Source organism: Helianthus annuus, chromosome 17, assembly GCF_002127325.2.
Source record: "Helianthus annuus cultivar XRQ/B chromosome 17, HanXRQr2.0-SUNRISE, whole genome shotgun sequence".
NCBI lineage: Eukaryota > Viridiplantae > Streptophyta > Magnoliopsida > Asterales > Asteraceae > Helianthus > Helianthus annuus.
In genome coordinates, this window is record NC_035449.2 from 74,024,417 (window position 1) to 74,041,835 (window position 17,419).

The window sequence follows — 17,419 nt, forward strand, 5'->3', positions numbered from 1 at the left end:
CCTAAACGTGAACCGTGAAGACGCTTGTCACAAGTATAAAAATTCATGTGTTTAAACCTACCCTACAATATATAAACAATGTAACTCATGAAAATTGTATCAGCTTAGCTTTTTTTATGTTTAATTAAATCATTTTCGACGCAAATCATTTTATGTATAAAAACTTGAAATATTTGATTTAAATAACCTTAACTTTCATTAATTGGCCGATAGATTCCTCACTTTCGTTTTGTACACCAGCACTCTCAACTTTCAACTTATTGGCTGATAACACAGTTAGCTGATGTCAGCTGCCACGTCATTCAAAATGCCATGTCAGCTACCACATCAGCAACCACGTCGTCTTTAGATTATACGGAATAGGGGGACTTGAAAAGGGGGCGTTATACGACATGTAAACGTGTCAGCACGAGTCAGAAGTGGCGTGGTGCAAAAATGGGAAGAGTGGGACGGAGCGTGAAAAGGTGACGTTATTCAACACATGACACACTTTTTGTTATTATTTTATAATCAAAATTATATAAAATCTATTTAATTAAAAGACGTTAATACTAATTAAACAAATAAAATTAATAAAAAACATTACATAATATAAAAAACAAAAACATTGCGTAAATTAAAAAAATGAAACTAAAAAAATTAACCCAAGAAATAAACTAAAAAACATTACATAATTAAAATAAAACGTTAATCATAATCATAATTAAACAAAAAATCTAATTATCTGTCACGTTGAAATGTGTTTGAAGTCACGGTTGTAGGCGTTCATGTAGTTGATGAGGGCGACTTGTATAACATCGTCTTCCGAAAGGTCACCATCGTCATTTTCCACCGTGTTTTGCATCGTCTCAAATTTTTAACTATCCAAATAGATAGTCCTAAAACACGAAAAAAGTCACGGTTCAGGTGGTGTCACCTCTATGAATACAAAATTGTTGGAAAATAAGCCCCCAAAATGGACCCGAGTGATTACGAGGCGTGCAGTTGGTAAGCGCTTCGACCCATGATTCACACAACGCAATGTCCTCTTCTTTGGTCCACAGAACGGTTGCCATTTTTCCCCAAATTTTTGAGGTGAAAATGTGAAGAAAATTGAGAGAAAATGAGATAAATGGAGAGTGTCAATAAAAAAATGACAGAAAGGGTTTGGTTATTATAGGCGATGCTATTTATTTCAAAAAGTAAAAAAAAAAAATTTAAATTTAACCGTCGGCATACAACGGCTATAACCCACATCCACCCACAACGCGCCACGTCGCCACTTCAAATGCCCCTACGCTAGTGGAATTTACCCCGCCTCCAAGCCCACGCCGCCCTCCACGTTATTGGCAGGCCGGTGTGCATAACGTGGAGAGACCACCACGCTATAATTCCACCCCCACACGCTATGGTTTTAGATCACTCACAACAATGATGGGGGATCTAAACGCCAGCAAACCACTCTCACTCATCTATTTCTCTCTTCTCTCTCCTCACAAGCCTCCTCTTTCGTCCACCATCTAGACCTGGCACCATCTCCCTCCTCCATTTCATCTCTCTCGCTCCTTCACTTGTGCTCAGCATTGGTCCTGGACGAGAAAAAGCACCACTAATGTGGGTGCTCTTAGTTATGCAAACTAAAGCTAATAAGCGTCCAAAAATTTTGAATACATGAACCTCTTAATATTTAAACCATTTGACTCCCCTAGTTAAAAAAAACTATCGACCCCACAAGTAGTAGCTGACCCATGATATTATTTCAAGGGGGCGTAAATTTTAAGCGGTTGTTTATCTACTATTAGAGCATTCACATCCATTCCACTAAATTGTGTGAGTGAAGTTTTTATAATATGAAGAGTATAAAAAGTGGTTGTGAGTAGAAGAGAGAGAAAATGTTACTGTTCATCTGTATATTTGAAAAGACACTGTTCACCCCCTATAATTTTTTAATATATTTTGAAAGTGGTTGTGAGTGAAGGAGAGAGAAAAGATAATGATAAAGGTATAAAAATATATTATTTAATTGAAAAGGAGAGAGAAAATGTAGTGTATTTTAGTGTAATTTAGGGTGAAAAAATGGTGGAATGGATGTGAATGCTCTTATATAATAGTTTTTTTTTTCGGTCGGATTAATATAAAAAAAGATAATCAAATGAAATTTCACATAATCAATAAAAATCAAAACATCAACACAATACAAACAATATTTCAAGTTTCTAACTTTTCAAGCATTAACACTTTCAATTTTAAATACCCTACTCCCAATTCCTAATCAAATCAAATAAGTTAATACAAAAATTCGAAGATTCAAAGAATACATTAGTCCCTCGAGGTACATACGACATTTTGGAGTGAAATTTTGGTGATCGAGTGGTGGTGACAGTGAGGGTGGGGGTTGTGTTGTGGTCGCGTAGGGTGAGAGTGGTGATGGTGTGGTGGTCGCGTAGTGTTGAAGAACGTGGTGGTGCAGGTGATCAGGGGTGGTATCGGAGGTGGATCGTCGGGTAGAGTGTTTTGGGAAAGTTGAGTGTTGTGGTTTGATGGGTAGGTTAAAACACGATGGCTTATAAAGGAAGATAGGTTATGTTTGGAGTGAAATGACAAGAATGCCCATTTAGTCAAGACTTACATAATGGTCAACTAACCAGTCAACTGACAGAAGGTTGATGTTGTAGCGCTTTTTAAACATCAAGTGTGTAAATAGCAAAAAGTTTCTTAAAGGGCCCTGAATTGATTTTGGCCCCAAACCACAAGGTGTTAATTGAGGTTTACTCTTCTTTTATTTGTTATCTTTTTTTATTTATTCTAAACCGGATATTTCAGATATTTTTAGAAATCCGAATATAAAATTTTGGATTTTCAAATATCCGATAAAAAAAATACTACCTCCGTCCCATCAAAAGTGTCATGTTTTGAATTTTCAAAGTCTTTATTTATAAACTTTGACTTTAATTATATATTTTTTGTGTTATATAAAACTTGATGAAAATTAACCCGATAAAAACACTTGTAAAACACACTCAAATCATATAACTTTCATCAAGTATTATCTAACACAAACAAAATTATTTAAGGTCAAAGTTTATAAATAAAGACTTTGAAAATTCAAAATAAGACACTTTTAATGGGACGGAGGGAGTAATAAAGAGCAAACCTCAATTTACAACCATGTCGTTTGGGGCTAAAATCAATTCAAGCATCACTAAGAAACCTTTTGTTGTTTACAACCTTGACGTTTAAAAAAAGCTACGGGTTATAGCCTTTTGTTAGTTGTCTAGTAAGTCGACTGTAATGTTAGTGTTGATCACAAGGGCATTTTCGTCTTTCCAATCCAACCATCCCCTATCTTCCACTATAAGTCCTCACTTTTCACCTAACCAACAAACCACAACACTATCATTACCCCCCAAAACCCACCCCTCCGTCCCGGCGATCCACTGCCTCCCGCCGATACTAACATCTTTGGAACACCTACGGCCATACCACCTCCAACATCCTTCGACCACCTACACCACCACGACCATCTGCACCACCATGAGACCATCATGAATTTAGATTCTAGAGCATCTTTGCAATCCTCCAGCCCTGAATTCTGTGCACTCCAAATGAGACTACCAACGTTTGAAGAATTCACACACATCTACAAACAAAATGCCACTGCATAACAAAAATACTATCACTAACCATTAATCGACTTAATGTGTACAATTCTTCAAATTATGTTGCATCGTTGTAGTAACACAGTTTTAAACCGATGAGTAACACACAAATATATAATATACTAGTGGAATTTCCCGCGCTACGCGGCGCCCGCGGGGAATTCGGCGGGGAATTCGAATGTTATTGATTCGTTTAGTTTTGTAACGGGATGAGAACGGTACCCGTTCGGTACCGAACCGGATATCAAAAGTAACGGTACTTGAAAACAGGGAAAAATGGTGTAAATACCGGTACCGTACCGATACCGGAAAACAGGAATCAGTACCGCTACCGAATATACCCGGTACCAAATGTTCATCCCTAATCTGTGCTACACTGTAGAAAGAAGAAGATATGTTAAAAAGGTTTTAGTGTTAAAAGATTTGACTGCAGGTAATACAAAATTTTCTTTCCCATGAAGGGTTTCGAACCCGAGACACTAACTATATTTGATATTCATACAATCAACTCAACTGAAGCGCGAAAGTTTTCTTAATAGTTTCGCGCAATAATGACTATAATATATACATAAAGCGGAGAAGGGAAAAAACGTTAATTTAAAGGGGTAAAATCGTATTTTTTTCCGAGGGCAAAATTGTAGTTTTTATTTGTGGGCAAAAGCATCATTATATTTTGAACTCGGGGTAAAAACGTTTTGAACTGTTGGTAAAATCGTAATTTTTAAATTGGTGATAAAATCGTAAATTCGTTGGGCTAATGGAGGAGTTCCAGGCAGCTGCCTGGTACTACTCCTCCATCTTGTGTATGTGGTTACCCCGGGGCAAAATCGTAATTTGACTGGGAGAGCAATGAAAAACGATGAGGAAAATGTAAATTTAAATTGAGGGCAAAATCATAATTTACATGGGATGAATAAAACAAAACTAATGGTGAAATTGTAAATTTAAACGGGGCAAAATCGTAATATTGAACCGGGGGCAAAATTGTATTTTTTCACCGAGGGCAAAAGCATTTTTTTTTTCGAATTTTAAACTGATGGCAAAAGCGTAAATTGGCTTGGTCAAAAAAAAAAAACCACTGTTCATGCGAGTTCCGAAATGTTATATAGATAATGTTATATAGATAATAATAATAATTCTTGGTAAAGCTTCAAGAATAGTATTGTATTTTTATCACTTTTTCTACTGTGATATATATACTAAATTTCAACATTTTACACATAGATTATTGCAGTGTAGTGGTTTCTCTCCATTTCACTGAAAACAATCAACCTAAGTTCAAACCCTGTTACAATATATAATATTTTTTATGCATACATATTTTTTTTTGAATGACAAATTTAGATTATTGACGGACTACTGGAGTATCATCGTGCCATCAGCAGAACCACCCGATCATATCTATCTCCACTAGACATAATGTCTATACACCAATTCAGGAGCAAACCCAATAAATATGAGAAAAACCCCTTAGTGGGAATCGAACTCAGGACCTATTGGTCCCAAAGTCTTATCCCACCCCCATGGGCTGCATACATATTGATAGTTATGTTTTATGAGTTTCATTTCTAAGTGTTATGTTTTAAATAATTTACGCCTTTTAATATATTTAATTATCATTTAATTTGCTTTTTCTCTAATAACTTATGTTAATTACATTTCTTAGAAAAAGTTGAATACACAGGTGTCGTTAATTTTGTTTTTCGACTATCTAGTATAAATTTTGTTGAAAACAAAGTTTTATAAATAGAACTTTATTTTTGGCATCGTAAGCTACAGTGAGTGTCGGTACCATACCGGTATCGTGAAGAACCAGACTGAACATATACTGACATCGGTACCAGTATTTAGGGGTGTAAACGAGCCAAGCCGAGCCGAGCCAGGGTGGGCTCGAGCTCGAGCTCGATAACAATCGAGCCAGCTCGGCTCGGCTTGAAAATGTAAACGAGCTAGATTTTTTAGCTCGGGCTCGACTCGAAAAAACTCGAGCCAGCTCGAGGCTCGACAAGCCAGCTCGATTTTCTTTTCTATTGTATAATTTATATTTTTACATATTGTTGTTTTTATAGAAAATAAAATATTATATTAACATAGATACATCCAGTTCAATGCGTTCATTAAAAGAACCAATTCAATGTATCTGCTAAATACAACCAAATTCAAGATATCCGTTCTAAAAAGAAAAAAAACCCAAGTTAATTACATAACTTCTTAACCAAGTTAGAAAAAAAAAGTAAATAGAAGTAGAACTAAGCACTTCAAAACAACGTCACTAGCACCAATGCCATCACTAAAAAATATGCCAATCACCATCTTATATTCCTTCACCAGCACCTGCCCATAGCCATGAGAATGAATTAACCTACAATGTCAAAAAACAAAGTTAATGATGTGTATATATTGCACTAGCTTAAGATCCCGTGTGTTACACGAGTTGGTAAAAGAAATTTCTTTATTAATACCGTTGACATTAAATATTATACTTTTATACACGTTAAAACACAAACGAATATATTAGACTACTACGACAAATTGAAATACATGAATATGCAACGATCACAATTCGTTGAAAATCTCTTTATAAACCACATTAGTCGTTTTATCTGAAGGTTTGTCGTTGTCAAGTATTGGTATTTTTACTCCATCTCGTGTTTTACCCTTGATAAAGCAACATACAATTGAACATGAGAGAAGACAGGTTGTTTCAAGTACAAAACAACTTTAAAGGTGGTTCAGTTTATTTTGTCATAATTTGAAAAGCTTTATAAACTACATTTGTCGTTTTATTAGTAGGTTTGCCGTCGTTGTCCAAAATAAAAAGTTTAACTCCTTGTCTGGTTTTTACTCTGGATAAAGCAACATACAGCTGACCGTGGGTGGTGGGTGAAAACTGGCTGTTTCAAGTACAGACCAACTCTAGACAGTGATTGGCCCTGGCTCTTGTTGATTGTCATTGCGAAACATACAACCAACTGAAATTGTCACATTTGAAACTCAAATGGAATCTTTTTATCTAAAATTCAAAAGCTTAAACTGAAATGCGAAATAAAATAAAACATTTCAGTTATTGTGCCCTCTAAATTCACTATTAGGTAAACTTTAAAGCCATACCTAAACGTGAAATATATCAAATAGGTAATCTTTACACTACTGCTCAAGGTCTTCCAAACCCGTTGAATAGAAAACAAAAATTGTTGACATGTCAAACTAACCCATTTTGACTCATATAGAAAAAATACTCATCAAATATGTAATGACTGTAGGTACTACATTATGGGCAGACACCGGGTCATCCTAATAAGTATCAAATGAGATTCTTTATAGGACTATAAACATGTAAACTTTTTTTTTCTGAATTTTGAATAATATAAGGTCACCCGGTAAAAGAGCTAATGGGAACCATATTCATAATTTAAAAGAGTACATATAAAAGAAACAATGACTTGTCGAGAACTTCAGATTGTTGAGCCGGTTCTCAGTCTAGGTACTGCTAGAGAATTATGTGGTCATCTTCGTGCATAACTCATACTAAATAAATTTGTTACCATATATGATAAGGATATGACCCTGAAAATAAAATTCCAGTTAAGTTAGATAAGGTACAAATTACCAAGAAAATAAGTTTTCACATAAGAGAAAAGGCAATATACCTGAAGTGGCAGAGAGTATGAACACTAATGTGGACTTTAGAGGTGCAGAAAGATTGAACTTGACACTTAAATCCTAATAAATCTATTTCTTGTAGGAAGGCCATTGATTCAAAGTATACATAGGAAGGATTTAGCAAACTAAACTCACTTGACATTTGAATCCTTAACACCCTTTTACACGAAAGAAAGAATTGACACTTGAATACTTAAGGATCTGTGGTAGAACACTTTACTAGATCACGGGTCAGTTTTAGTTTCTTTTAATCTCATAATCTCATACGAGTCAAATGAGCCAAATCTAAAAGTTTAACTAATAAGAGGACAGGTCAAACAGGTTGAAGGTTTCCCAATGTCTATTTCTAGTGCATAAAAAATCCTGAATCTTTCTATATAAAGATCCAGATTATTATTGTAAAAGTATTGTTTTTATAACCATAATTAGTGCATTAGTTGTTTATAAAAATAACACCAAACATACTCGGTATGAAAAAAGAAAAAAAATAATAAAAAAAAAGAAAGATGAAAAAAAGGTTAGCAAGTCAACTCAACTCGGCTAAAATTTATCCATACCATATTCTACCGGAACCTATTTTGACCCGTTACCCAACCTGCCCACTAATTATAATTTAAATCACTTGAGAACCAACAATTCTTTCAAATAAAAAACCAACTTACTTTGACTCTAATACACTCAACTTTAGCATCCTGAAATCCGTTACATCAATACGAAGTCTGTAACATAAGAAAAATGTAAGCTAGTTGCTTTAATGTTGCATGGCTTGTTATTTTAATTATAAGCACAATCACAATATACATAGCTTTCTCTTTCTCTTTCTCTATATTAGTGTCTAAATTAACTTAGTTTAAATAAATTTTGGTTTAAAACTACTATTTGCAACCATTTGATCCAATACTGCAAAGATATATTAAAAAGTGGTGATGCACTTGGAACCGACACCTTATATAATGAAATTGATCCGTTAACGCTGACATCATCATCATTATCAGATGCAACTTTTGAACTCTCTACAAATGTAGCAAAAGATAGTTATATTGTTTAAAAAACGAACATTAAAGTTTGCATGTTAAATATTAAAGTTCCATCAAACTCACCCTATGACTCATGATTGAGTTATCTATTTAAAAGGACATCGGCATCATATATTAGCGTTTTATAAATGAATCAAAGTTTATGTTTATTGTTCTTGTTTTAAAAATTATGCAATTTTTTCAACAAAAACCCCCAAAACGGCTGCTTTTTTCGACAAAAAAAAAACCAAAAAAATGCCGTTTTTTGCCGAAAAAACTGCCCAAAATACTGCAGATTTTTCGACTAAAAAATGCCCAAAAATCTGCATGTTTTTTCGTGTAAAAACTACCAAAAAATCTGCAGATTTTTACAACTAAAAACCCCCCAAAAACTGCATGTCTTTTCGACTAAAAACTGCCCAAAACTCTATAATTTTTCGTGTAAAAACTGCCCAAAACTCTGTTGATTCTTGCGACTAAAAACACCCCAAAACTGCATGTTTTTTTGCTTGAAAAATACCCAACAAAATGCAGTTTTTTTCGACAAAATAGTGCAGCGTTTTAAAAGGTTAGTGAGCTAACCCAACCCGGCCGGCTGTTAGCCGTACCAAAATATAACCCATTTCCACCGGCACCCGTTTTCCAGCTCAACCCACTAACTACTGGTAATTTTCATGCCCTGCAGCGTAGTTAAATTTGTGAGATAATTTAAAGAGTTTTAAGAAGTTATGTATCACATACACGTCCTCAATGGCTTACCATCTCCCTTGAACCGAGTCAATTAGGTGGTGCAGTATTAAGAAGGCTGGTACTGAAGCCTGAAGAGAATCCTCTGCTTGGCCATGCTGGTAAATGATGTAGCTTTAAAGTTGATTCTATCCAGCTAATACTTGGCGATTAAACTATTTTTAAGGGCATGCCTACACCTCATTTAGTTGACTTGTTGATGAATGACATACATTGGATAAGCTCCATAAGCTGCATCATACGTACTTGGGTCATTGAGTGGCGTCATCGCGTACTCATAGCCATCATAAATATGCCCTCCATAGTATAGTGTGGTCTGGCCCACCGGTTCCCAAAACCGTTTCTCATCTGCAAATTTTTATATAAATTTTGAGAGATCGATTTAAAGAATGTGTAAACGTGACATCCTCCGTTAACATAAAAGAAATTAATAAAATGGTCAATGTTTTAACGTAGTCAGATAAATGATTCAAATGGGCCGAGCAGGTTTCATCGGGTCAAAGTCGCCTATGTTCACGTAAATGCTTATCTTATCTTAAATCATTTTATTTAGAAGAAGTTAATATGATATTTAGGCTAAACTAATCAGAATCAATCGAATTCAGTAATCCATAGACATTGAACTTACACTTGAAACTACAATATCCGCGTAGAGCCAAACCAGTTTTGAATTTTGATTTTTCTTTCAAGCTTCAAGTCTGGTGATTTTTTTTGAAGTATGGCCGAACTAAGAAGGACATATATTAATAATCAACTAACTTCAAATATGAGGATCATGGACAACACAAAGACCAACCTATATTCTGCCACATCTATGTCTTCTCATCTCGTTGAGTCTAACCTTCAACCACTTGCACCTTGAGCAACGGTGGTGCCATGTCACCAACCCACTAAGCATTTGGAATTTGAGCAGATCATTGGTCACCCATACCAAGTGCACCTGCTGCAGGAACTGCCACATAATCATCGACATGTTCAATTACCAGAGAATTGTGCAAATAATTGAGCATTTTAGTGAAAAAAAAAATACTAACTTTCATGCCTCTAACGCAATAATAACATCAAATATCGTCTACTCTTCAGCCAAATCTTCGGTTCACATAGTTGTACCCAGACATTTTTATAATATTCAACTTGTAAAAAGACGTATATCAAAGGAAAAATCAAAGTGACTTTTACTCCAAGCTTCAAAATTAATGCCACGCATATGCTTGTTGAAGAAGAACAATTTTTTTTTGTTCCTGTGCCTGTGGGCGGAAATCAAACATCAATAATATCCCGATACAGACTGTTTCACAAAATTTCTAAATCTATTTATAAACATGCGAATAGTAAGATCATGGAACAGTGGATCCATCTGTACTATTGATTAAAAAAATAAATAGCAACATCATGTGCTTTGGGATCTTACAAATAGCTTAGAATGTTCTCGATTAATATAATGTATCCCAAAACTGACCCAACCTGTAGAAGCGGGTCAATTTGGGTGAGTTTTCCTTACCTTTTGGGTTGATTTGGACAACTCTAAAAAAGGTGTATCAGTCAAACGGGTCATGTAGATTATATTACAAATGATAGAAGAGGTCGCAGAAAACCACCAGCTATCAACATCAGAATAAAAGGATTTTTATTTTGTAAGACCTTACCGACCCTGCATACTACCATAGCCGAGGAACTGGCAGCCACATTACCGGCGAGACCACGTTTGGTAAACCATGATTCTGGTATTTGTGACAGTGCGATGCTGCATATTTGTGTATTAAGCAAACCTGTGTATTGCGTCTCGCTAGATTGCTGAAGAAAATAATGTTCCCGAAACTTTAAATAAAAAAACTTAAACCATGAATAATAGATTATATTATACAAATAGCTTAGCATATAACTTAGAATGTTCTCGATTAATATAATGTCTTGCAAAACTGACCCAACCTTTAAGAAGGGGGTCAATTTGGATGAGTTTTCCTTACCTCGTGGGTTGATTTGGGCAACTCTAAAAAAACGTATCAGTCAAGCTGGATTTTGGTCTCTAGATGGTTGATGACCGACCAACACTTAAACTTGTCATGACAGAAGCTTTTGAATCTTTCCTTAAGACATACATGTACAACAAAGGAGGAACCATCATACATATAATTAAATACGAAGCTAGAACAGAACTAATTCTATTTACTCGTAAGCACTCAGAAGAAATGAAAAATAAACAAACCTGGATGACAAAAGCAGTTATGATCAATTGACAGGGTATAGCAGCATATGTTTTCACTTTTTGTGCAGAAGTGATTATCATTAACTCAACTCGACTGAACTCTCATTCCTCTAAACAGACATTTAATCAACACTTAGGGGGCAAACTTTAGGGATCACTATCAAACGTTTAACATCCCAAATCTGGTTAATTGACTATATCAGGTTAATTTCAAGAAATAATAAATAACAAATGTAGAGCACTACTCAATGGAGTGTGGCAGCAACTGAGAGAACAATTCAAATAAGCGATTATATATTCCAAACCAGCAAATTGCGAGTCTGATTAAAATTGAGTGGCATTAGGTTAGAAAATTAAACCTATAATCATTTTAATTGACAAACAGAACAAACCTTATCCAAATTGAACTTCTTTACTATAATATATTTATTAAGAACAAACCCTAGATCTATGATATCAACCAACACAAAAAAATTCAGACGATTAATGATTAAATTAACTGAATACCTAAATTTAAGAAAACCGCGTCCTTTTTTATCAATCTTTTTCAGCCCTTCAACAAAAAGATAGAACCGGGATTCAAATGATAGATCTTAGTAACTTAATTCGCCTACAAAGCGCCCGACAATAGTATAAAAACATTCGAAAAACAATTATCAAAATTGAACAATTAGACAAATCAGTTCAATGTAATCTTTAGCGATTGAACATGTAACGCATCATAATCAGAAATAGAGTGCTCATATTAATCAAGTAGCAAATAACAAAGAGAAAATTATTGACTTCTGTTACTGCACCTGATCATATTAATCAAGTAGCAAATAACAAAGAGAAAATTATTGACTTCTGTTACTGCACCTGATTCTGTAACAGAAAATTATTCACTACTGCAAGTTATTCTATTGAGATTACCATATTAATCAGTAGTGTACCCACCACAACTTCCTTCATCTTTGACTTCTGTTACAGCACCTGATTCTTTCCAATCTATTGATTCCGACAACGAATCAGCTGATCGAAAAGCATACCCATCACTCTTAACAGAGGACAACTTCTTCATTGCATCAACCGTCTTGACACCATTATAAATTGCACGGTACCCTTCGTTAATCAGGTCAGCGAACTTGATGAGTCTTGAATGCCAATATCATCATTCCCCTTTGTCATTAAAACCACATTAGCTCTAGCCTTTAGAAGCTTCTCAATGAATTTAAATCGCCTTGCTTAAACAAACATAGAACCGAAAATCCTAAAAAATGAACTTTAATATGTTTTTTTTCTAACATGAGCTGCAACATCCATTTCACAACCCTAACCGTGTGAAACACCACCCTGCCTTTTGAAAGAAATCAAATTCATCATTACAAAATTACACAAACTGTAATCTATTACCTAATTAGTCAGTGACAAAGTATTAATTGGTCAAATAAGATTAAAGCAGAAAGAATGAGGGTTTCCCTAAAATTAAAAAAATACATTCAGATCACATTTTCATAAGAACCTTAGTTCACAATCGAGTTGCATCAGGCATATAATATGGGTATATGTTATAATTATCAGAAACAAAAAAAAAACCCTACTTTTTCCTCCGATTTAAGAGAAATCAAATTATAAAATACATAATCAACAGTTTTGACCTAAAAGGCGAACAAATCACACACTTCATAAACCCCGGACATAAATCAATCTACCGATTCCGTTACTCTAACCAATTTGATAGAAAAAAGAACACATACATCAGATTATTGTTCAAGATCTAGATGAAATCGAATAATGAAAGCGTACCTTTGGAATCGCCCAAGTAGAATACAGAGGGATTTAGGGTTCTTGATTAGAAGAAGCTTCAGTTTCAATTAAATAGGAGAATAAAAAAGGAAACTCAGAGGGACGACCGCGTGAATGAAAAGAGGAGAAATCAAAATCCTGCTCAAAACCAATTATCAGCCTTTAGAGCATGTCCCACATCATCAAAATGATTGGCTAAGGTGGCAAAGAAGAATTTTTTTAGTATAGTAGATAGATAGTAATTAAATTACCTTTTATGTCAACTAGATGCCCCATCACTCGTCGGGATTGGAATTTCCAAATTTTCTTCTTCCTTTGCCGATTGCTACATATAAAAAAATACGAACATTAAAAATAAATTATAAGACTAAAGATTTGAAGGATATATATAAGCTTACTTCTAATGTTTTAATAAATGATTTTGATGCCGACTTTATCCAATCTCCTCCACAAACAAGAAGCTCAACCATTTCTTTAGTAAGAGAGCTTCTATAGTCATCCAATACACGTCCCCCAGCACTAAATGCTGATTCCGAGGCAACTGTTGTGATTGGAATGCAAAAAATGTCACGAGCCATTTTGCTTAGCACGGGGTACTTGCTAGAATTTTGACACCACCATTGTAACACATCAAGTTCTAATTTTTGTGTACTTTCAACTGGTTTAGTTTCAAGATAAACATAAAAATCATCGTCTCCATCATGGGCCCTCAGATGATGTGCCATTTAGATTGCTATCGGCAGCCCTAGCCACTTGATATGCATTAGAGTATTTTTCAAAAAGTGGTTTTAACTTATTAATCACATCTTCAACCTGACCATCAACCTCTCTTTTTCTGGATACAACTTCTTAAATGTCCAAGAAATAGATTCCTTCTTAAAACACGGGTCTAAAAGAGAAGCAATTGACATAAGTATCCCGATTTCTCCCCAATACTTCTCAAACTTGTCAAACATTGGCCTTCCCATATTTTTCAAGAAATTATCATTTGATTTAACAGCATTAGTTATCTCTCTTTTTACTTTAAAAATCTCAACAAGAAACAAATTTGCGGTCGGATATAATGTACCCAAAAACAAATCTGTAGCATTCAAAAACACCTCAAGTAGCTTGCATACCTTTTTAGCCCGATCCCACTCTTCATCCGTAAGAGACCACTCATAATTCGAATCCCTCAATGCGTAACCTTTAAAAGCATGTTTGTAGTGAATCGCCGATTTAAGCATACGATGTGTTGAGTTCCATCTGGTTTTTACATCAATACACAATGATCGGCGGGTTTGGGTACCAAGGGTGATCGAAATTTCACCAAACCTCAAGAGGCGACCCGCTGACTTCTTCAAATATTTCACACCTTCTCTTATTTTGACAAGACAACCATCAATTGTTCCAAGTCCATCTTGTACAACCAGGTTTAGTATATGAGCACATCTCACATGAAAAAACATACCCTTAAAGTGCAATGTTCCCTTTCCTTGAAAGGTATTCCTTAAAATTGCGGCCGCCCTATCATTATTTGATGCATTGTCTAATGTTATTGTACCTATTTTATCTTGTCTAATGTTATTATACCTATTTTCCAATCAGAGTCAATATAATGAGCTGTCAAACACATATACCCAATAGTTTGATTTGAGGTCCAGCAGTCACTAGTAAGTGAGATCATATCAATCTTTTTAAAAACTTTCTTCAACTTCTCTCTTTCTAATTCAACCACTTTAATGCAATCTTTTCTAATTGTGGCTCTACTCACTTTTTGAAAAAGAGGGTTCAAGTATTTCATCAGGGCATTAAACCAATGGTACTCTACAAAGGAAAAAGGTAGCTCATGGGCTACAATCATTTTGGCAATTATTTCCCTACATTTTGTTTGTTCAAATCCCCCACTCAACCCATATTCAGTTGCTTCATTACTAGTTTTTTCAAAATTTATGAAACCTTTTTTACCTGTGCAAATTTAACATGATTTATACAAGATTAGCAAGTATGATTCACGTATGCTACAAGTATGTTAGGAGTAGATGTGTCGTACCTTTTGACCTTTTCAAGTATGAACACTTATTCAAGTGTCGCTTTAGCTGTGTTGTGGCCTTTGAAGCTTGTGGTTTATATAGCTTCTTACAATGTATGCATCGATCTTTCATGACCTTCTGCTCTCCTTCCATCACTTCAACAGATTCAAAATGAAGCCAAACTTCAGATTTACTCTTTCGTTTTGAACCAACATCAACATCATCTTCATCAATCATATTTTCTTCTTCAAAACTTTCCTCATCATTTAAATCAACATGCTCACTTGGGTTGTCGGTTGCAACAAGTGATTCTTTAAGGGAAGACATCCTTCAAAGTGAGACACCCAAAAATATTCGCCAACAATGATTAGTACAACATACATTTACACCCCTAGAAATATTTTGCTAACATGATTACAATAGTTATCCGATGTGAAAAAAAGGGTTGGAACAAAACAAGTAATATTTTAAGCATACATTTATTTCATGTTTGATGAATATAATAAATTAAATTAATATAGTATAAGTGAATTAATAACTAATGAACTAATCAAACGATCTAAAAATATGAATAAGTGAATTAATAACTAATGAACTAATCAAACGATCTAAAAAATATACATAAAAAAGGTGTGTTACGAAGTTGCATATTATTTCAGCATTATCACAAAGGTGTTCAACATTATCATTAAGGTGTTCACCATTATCAGTTAGTGAATTTCTTTTTTAGTAGCACTTGTTTTTTTCAATCATGTATGATTTAAACAACATAATTACACTAACAAAAAACAGTTATCAAATCTATTTTTCTCATAACAAAAGAACGATCAATTGCCATTCATCATAAGACATACAGTTACAATATGAAGATATTTTATATCACCAACTAATATCTACCAAGCGTGTCACCTTTTCGTAAATAATAAATATGTATATGGAGATGAAGCAGTTGTGAAAGATTCTAATTAAGAGATAAACATGTATATGTAGTTGAATCTTTACCTTGAATCAAGAGAGATGAATTGCTAGGGTTTAGTCGTAGGGTTGAGTTGCTGCTTGTGTACTTGTGTGAGAGAAATCAAAGAATTTAGGGATGAAATAGATTATTGTGTAAATTGCATATGGAAATTGGTTTTCAATGGATTTTAGGGTAATATGGCGGTGACTTAAATTTCAAGCATATATATTTTTATTAATTAGTAGATATGTTTACTTGTATATAATATGTTAAGATATCTTTTAAATAAATAAAAAGATATGTTTTCATTATATTATGGACAAACTGTTTAGACGAGGTACATTTTATTAATTTAATAATTAATAATTTCGTATATTATTATTATTAATTAATATCTATTATATAAAACATATGTTTATCAAGCCACGAGTCGAGTCACGAGCCAAGCCAACGAGTCGAGTCACGAGCCGAGCCAACGAGTCGAGCTACGAGCCGAACACCCTAGCTCAAGCTCGGCTCGTTTATGAATCGAGCCGGCTCGACTCGATAGCAAAACGAGCTTTTTCGAGTCGAGCTTTTTTCGAGCATTTTTCGAGCGAGTTTCGAGCGAGCCATGAGCCGCGAGCATTTTGTACACCCCTACCAGTATTGGGTATTATTGTGTTATCGGTATTTGTTTATATGGTTTTCGGTCAATGTAAAACACTTGTCGGTATCTTTTTGGACATATCACAACTTTCAATTTTGGTTTCTATAATAGGTGTTGATAACGTAACGCATCAAATCAATACCGATCGAAGCTGGGTTTCTGCTGCATTGCGCAGAAGAAGCCCACTAGTCTATAATTAAAAAACGACTACACTTCTGGAAAGCATAGATATAAAATTAAAGTAATGATTGGTAATTAAACAATCAAAATTTCTCTGGATAAAGGTTAAAAAGGCAATTCATGCAATCTGCCTTGTTACATTATGGTGTATATGGAAGGCGAGAAACGAATTGGTTTTTAATAACGGTCATTGTTCCATACAGAAGGTAATTGGGGACATAAAAAATCTAAGTTTTCTTTGGATAAAGGCAATGGCAAAACAAGCTGGGTTGACTTGGAAAGTTTGGAATGGCTTTAATTTACACAGATTAGATTGGTAATGTAACAGCAATGTTGTTTCTGTTTTCTTTTCTTTCATGGTGGGCGCTTATGTATATTGGGTGTATGTTAGTTCCCCGCTAATGTGTTGGTGAATCGAATAAATTTTTGTTGGAAGTTCAAAAAGAAAAATCTAAAGTCACTACACACTCTAGTGCAAGAAAAACAAGTAAAAGTCCCTGAAAATGCGACAAACATTTTTAACGTGACAGTAAAAAAAATAAAACCATACTAGATACTTTAACTG

The 17,419-nt window shown here is 34.5% G+C and overlaps 1 protein-coding gene and 1 long non-coding RNA gene across 8 annotated transcripts; both read right to left on the reverse strand.

The window, feature by feature from the left end:
• Nucleotides 1–6,944: 6,944 nt before the first annotated feature.
• Nucleotides 6,945–13,167, reverse strand: LOC118489339. 7 transcript variants are annotated; one of them, XR_004887301.1, is made up of 8 exons: nucleotides 13,056–13,167; nucleotides 12,129–12,428; nucleotides 11,032–12,067; nucleotides 10,099–10,858; nucleotides 9,861–10,016; nucleotides 9,077–9,412; nucleotides 7,964–8,020; nucleotides 6,946–7,205 (listed from the first exon to the last, which is right to left on the reverse strand). It is a non-coding gene; the product is annotated as an uncharacterized LOC118489339 (long non-coding RNA). The 7 variants fall into 7 exon arrangements; XR_004887296.1 differs by having other exon boundaries at nucleotides 6,945–7,205; nucleotides 7,964–9,412; XR_004887300.1 differs by lacking the exon at nucleotides 6,946–7,205 and having other exon boundaries at nucleotides 7,832–9,412; nucleotides 10,099–10,311; nucleotides 10,715–10,858.
• Nucleotides 13,168–13,855: 688 nt separating this feature from the next.
• LOC110924312 (zinc finger BED domain-containing protein RICESLEEPER 2-like) lies at nucleotides 13,856–15,394 on the reverse strand. Its single transcript, XM_022168335.1, has 3 exons — nucleotides 15,088–15,394; nucleotides 14,675–15,002; nucleotides 13,856–14,627 (listed from the first exon to the last, which is right to left on the reverse strand). Exons 1-3 carry the CDS (start codon nucleotides 15,392–15,394, stop codon nucleotides 13,856–13,858), a joined length of 1,407 nt encoding a protein of 468 aa, XP_022024027.1.
• Between the last annotated feature and the right edge of the window lie 2,025 nt (nucleotides 15,395–17,419).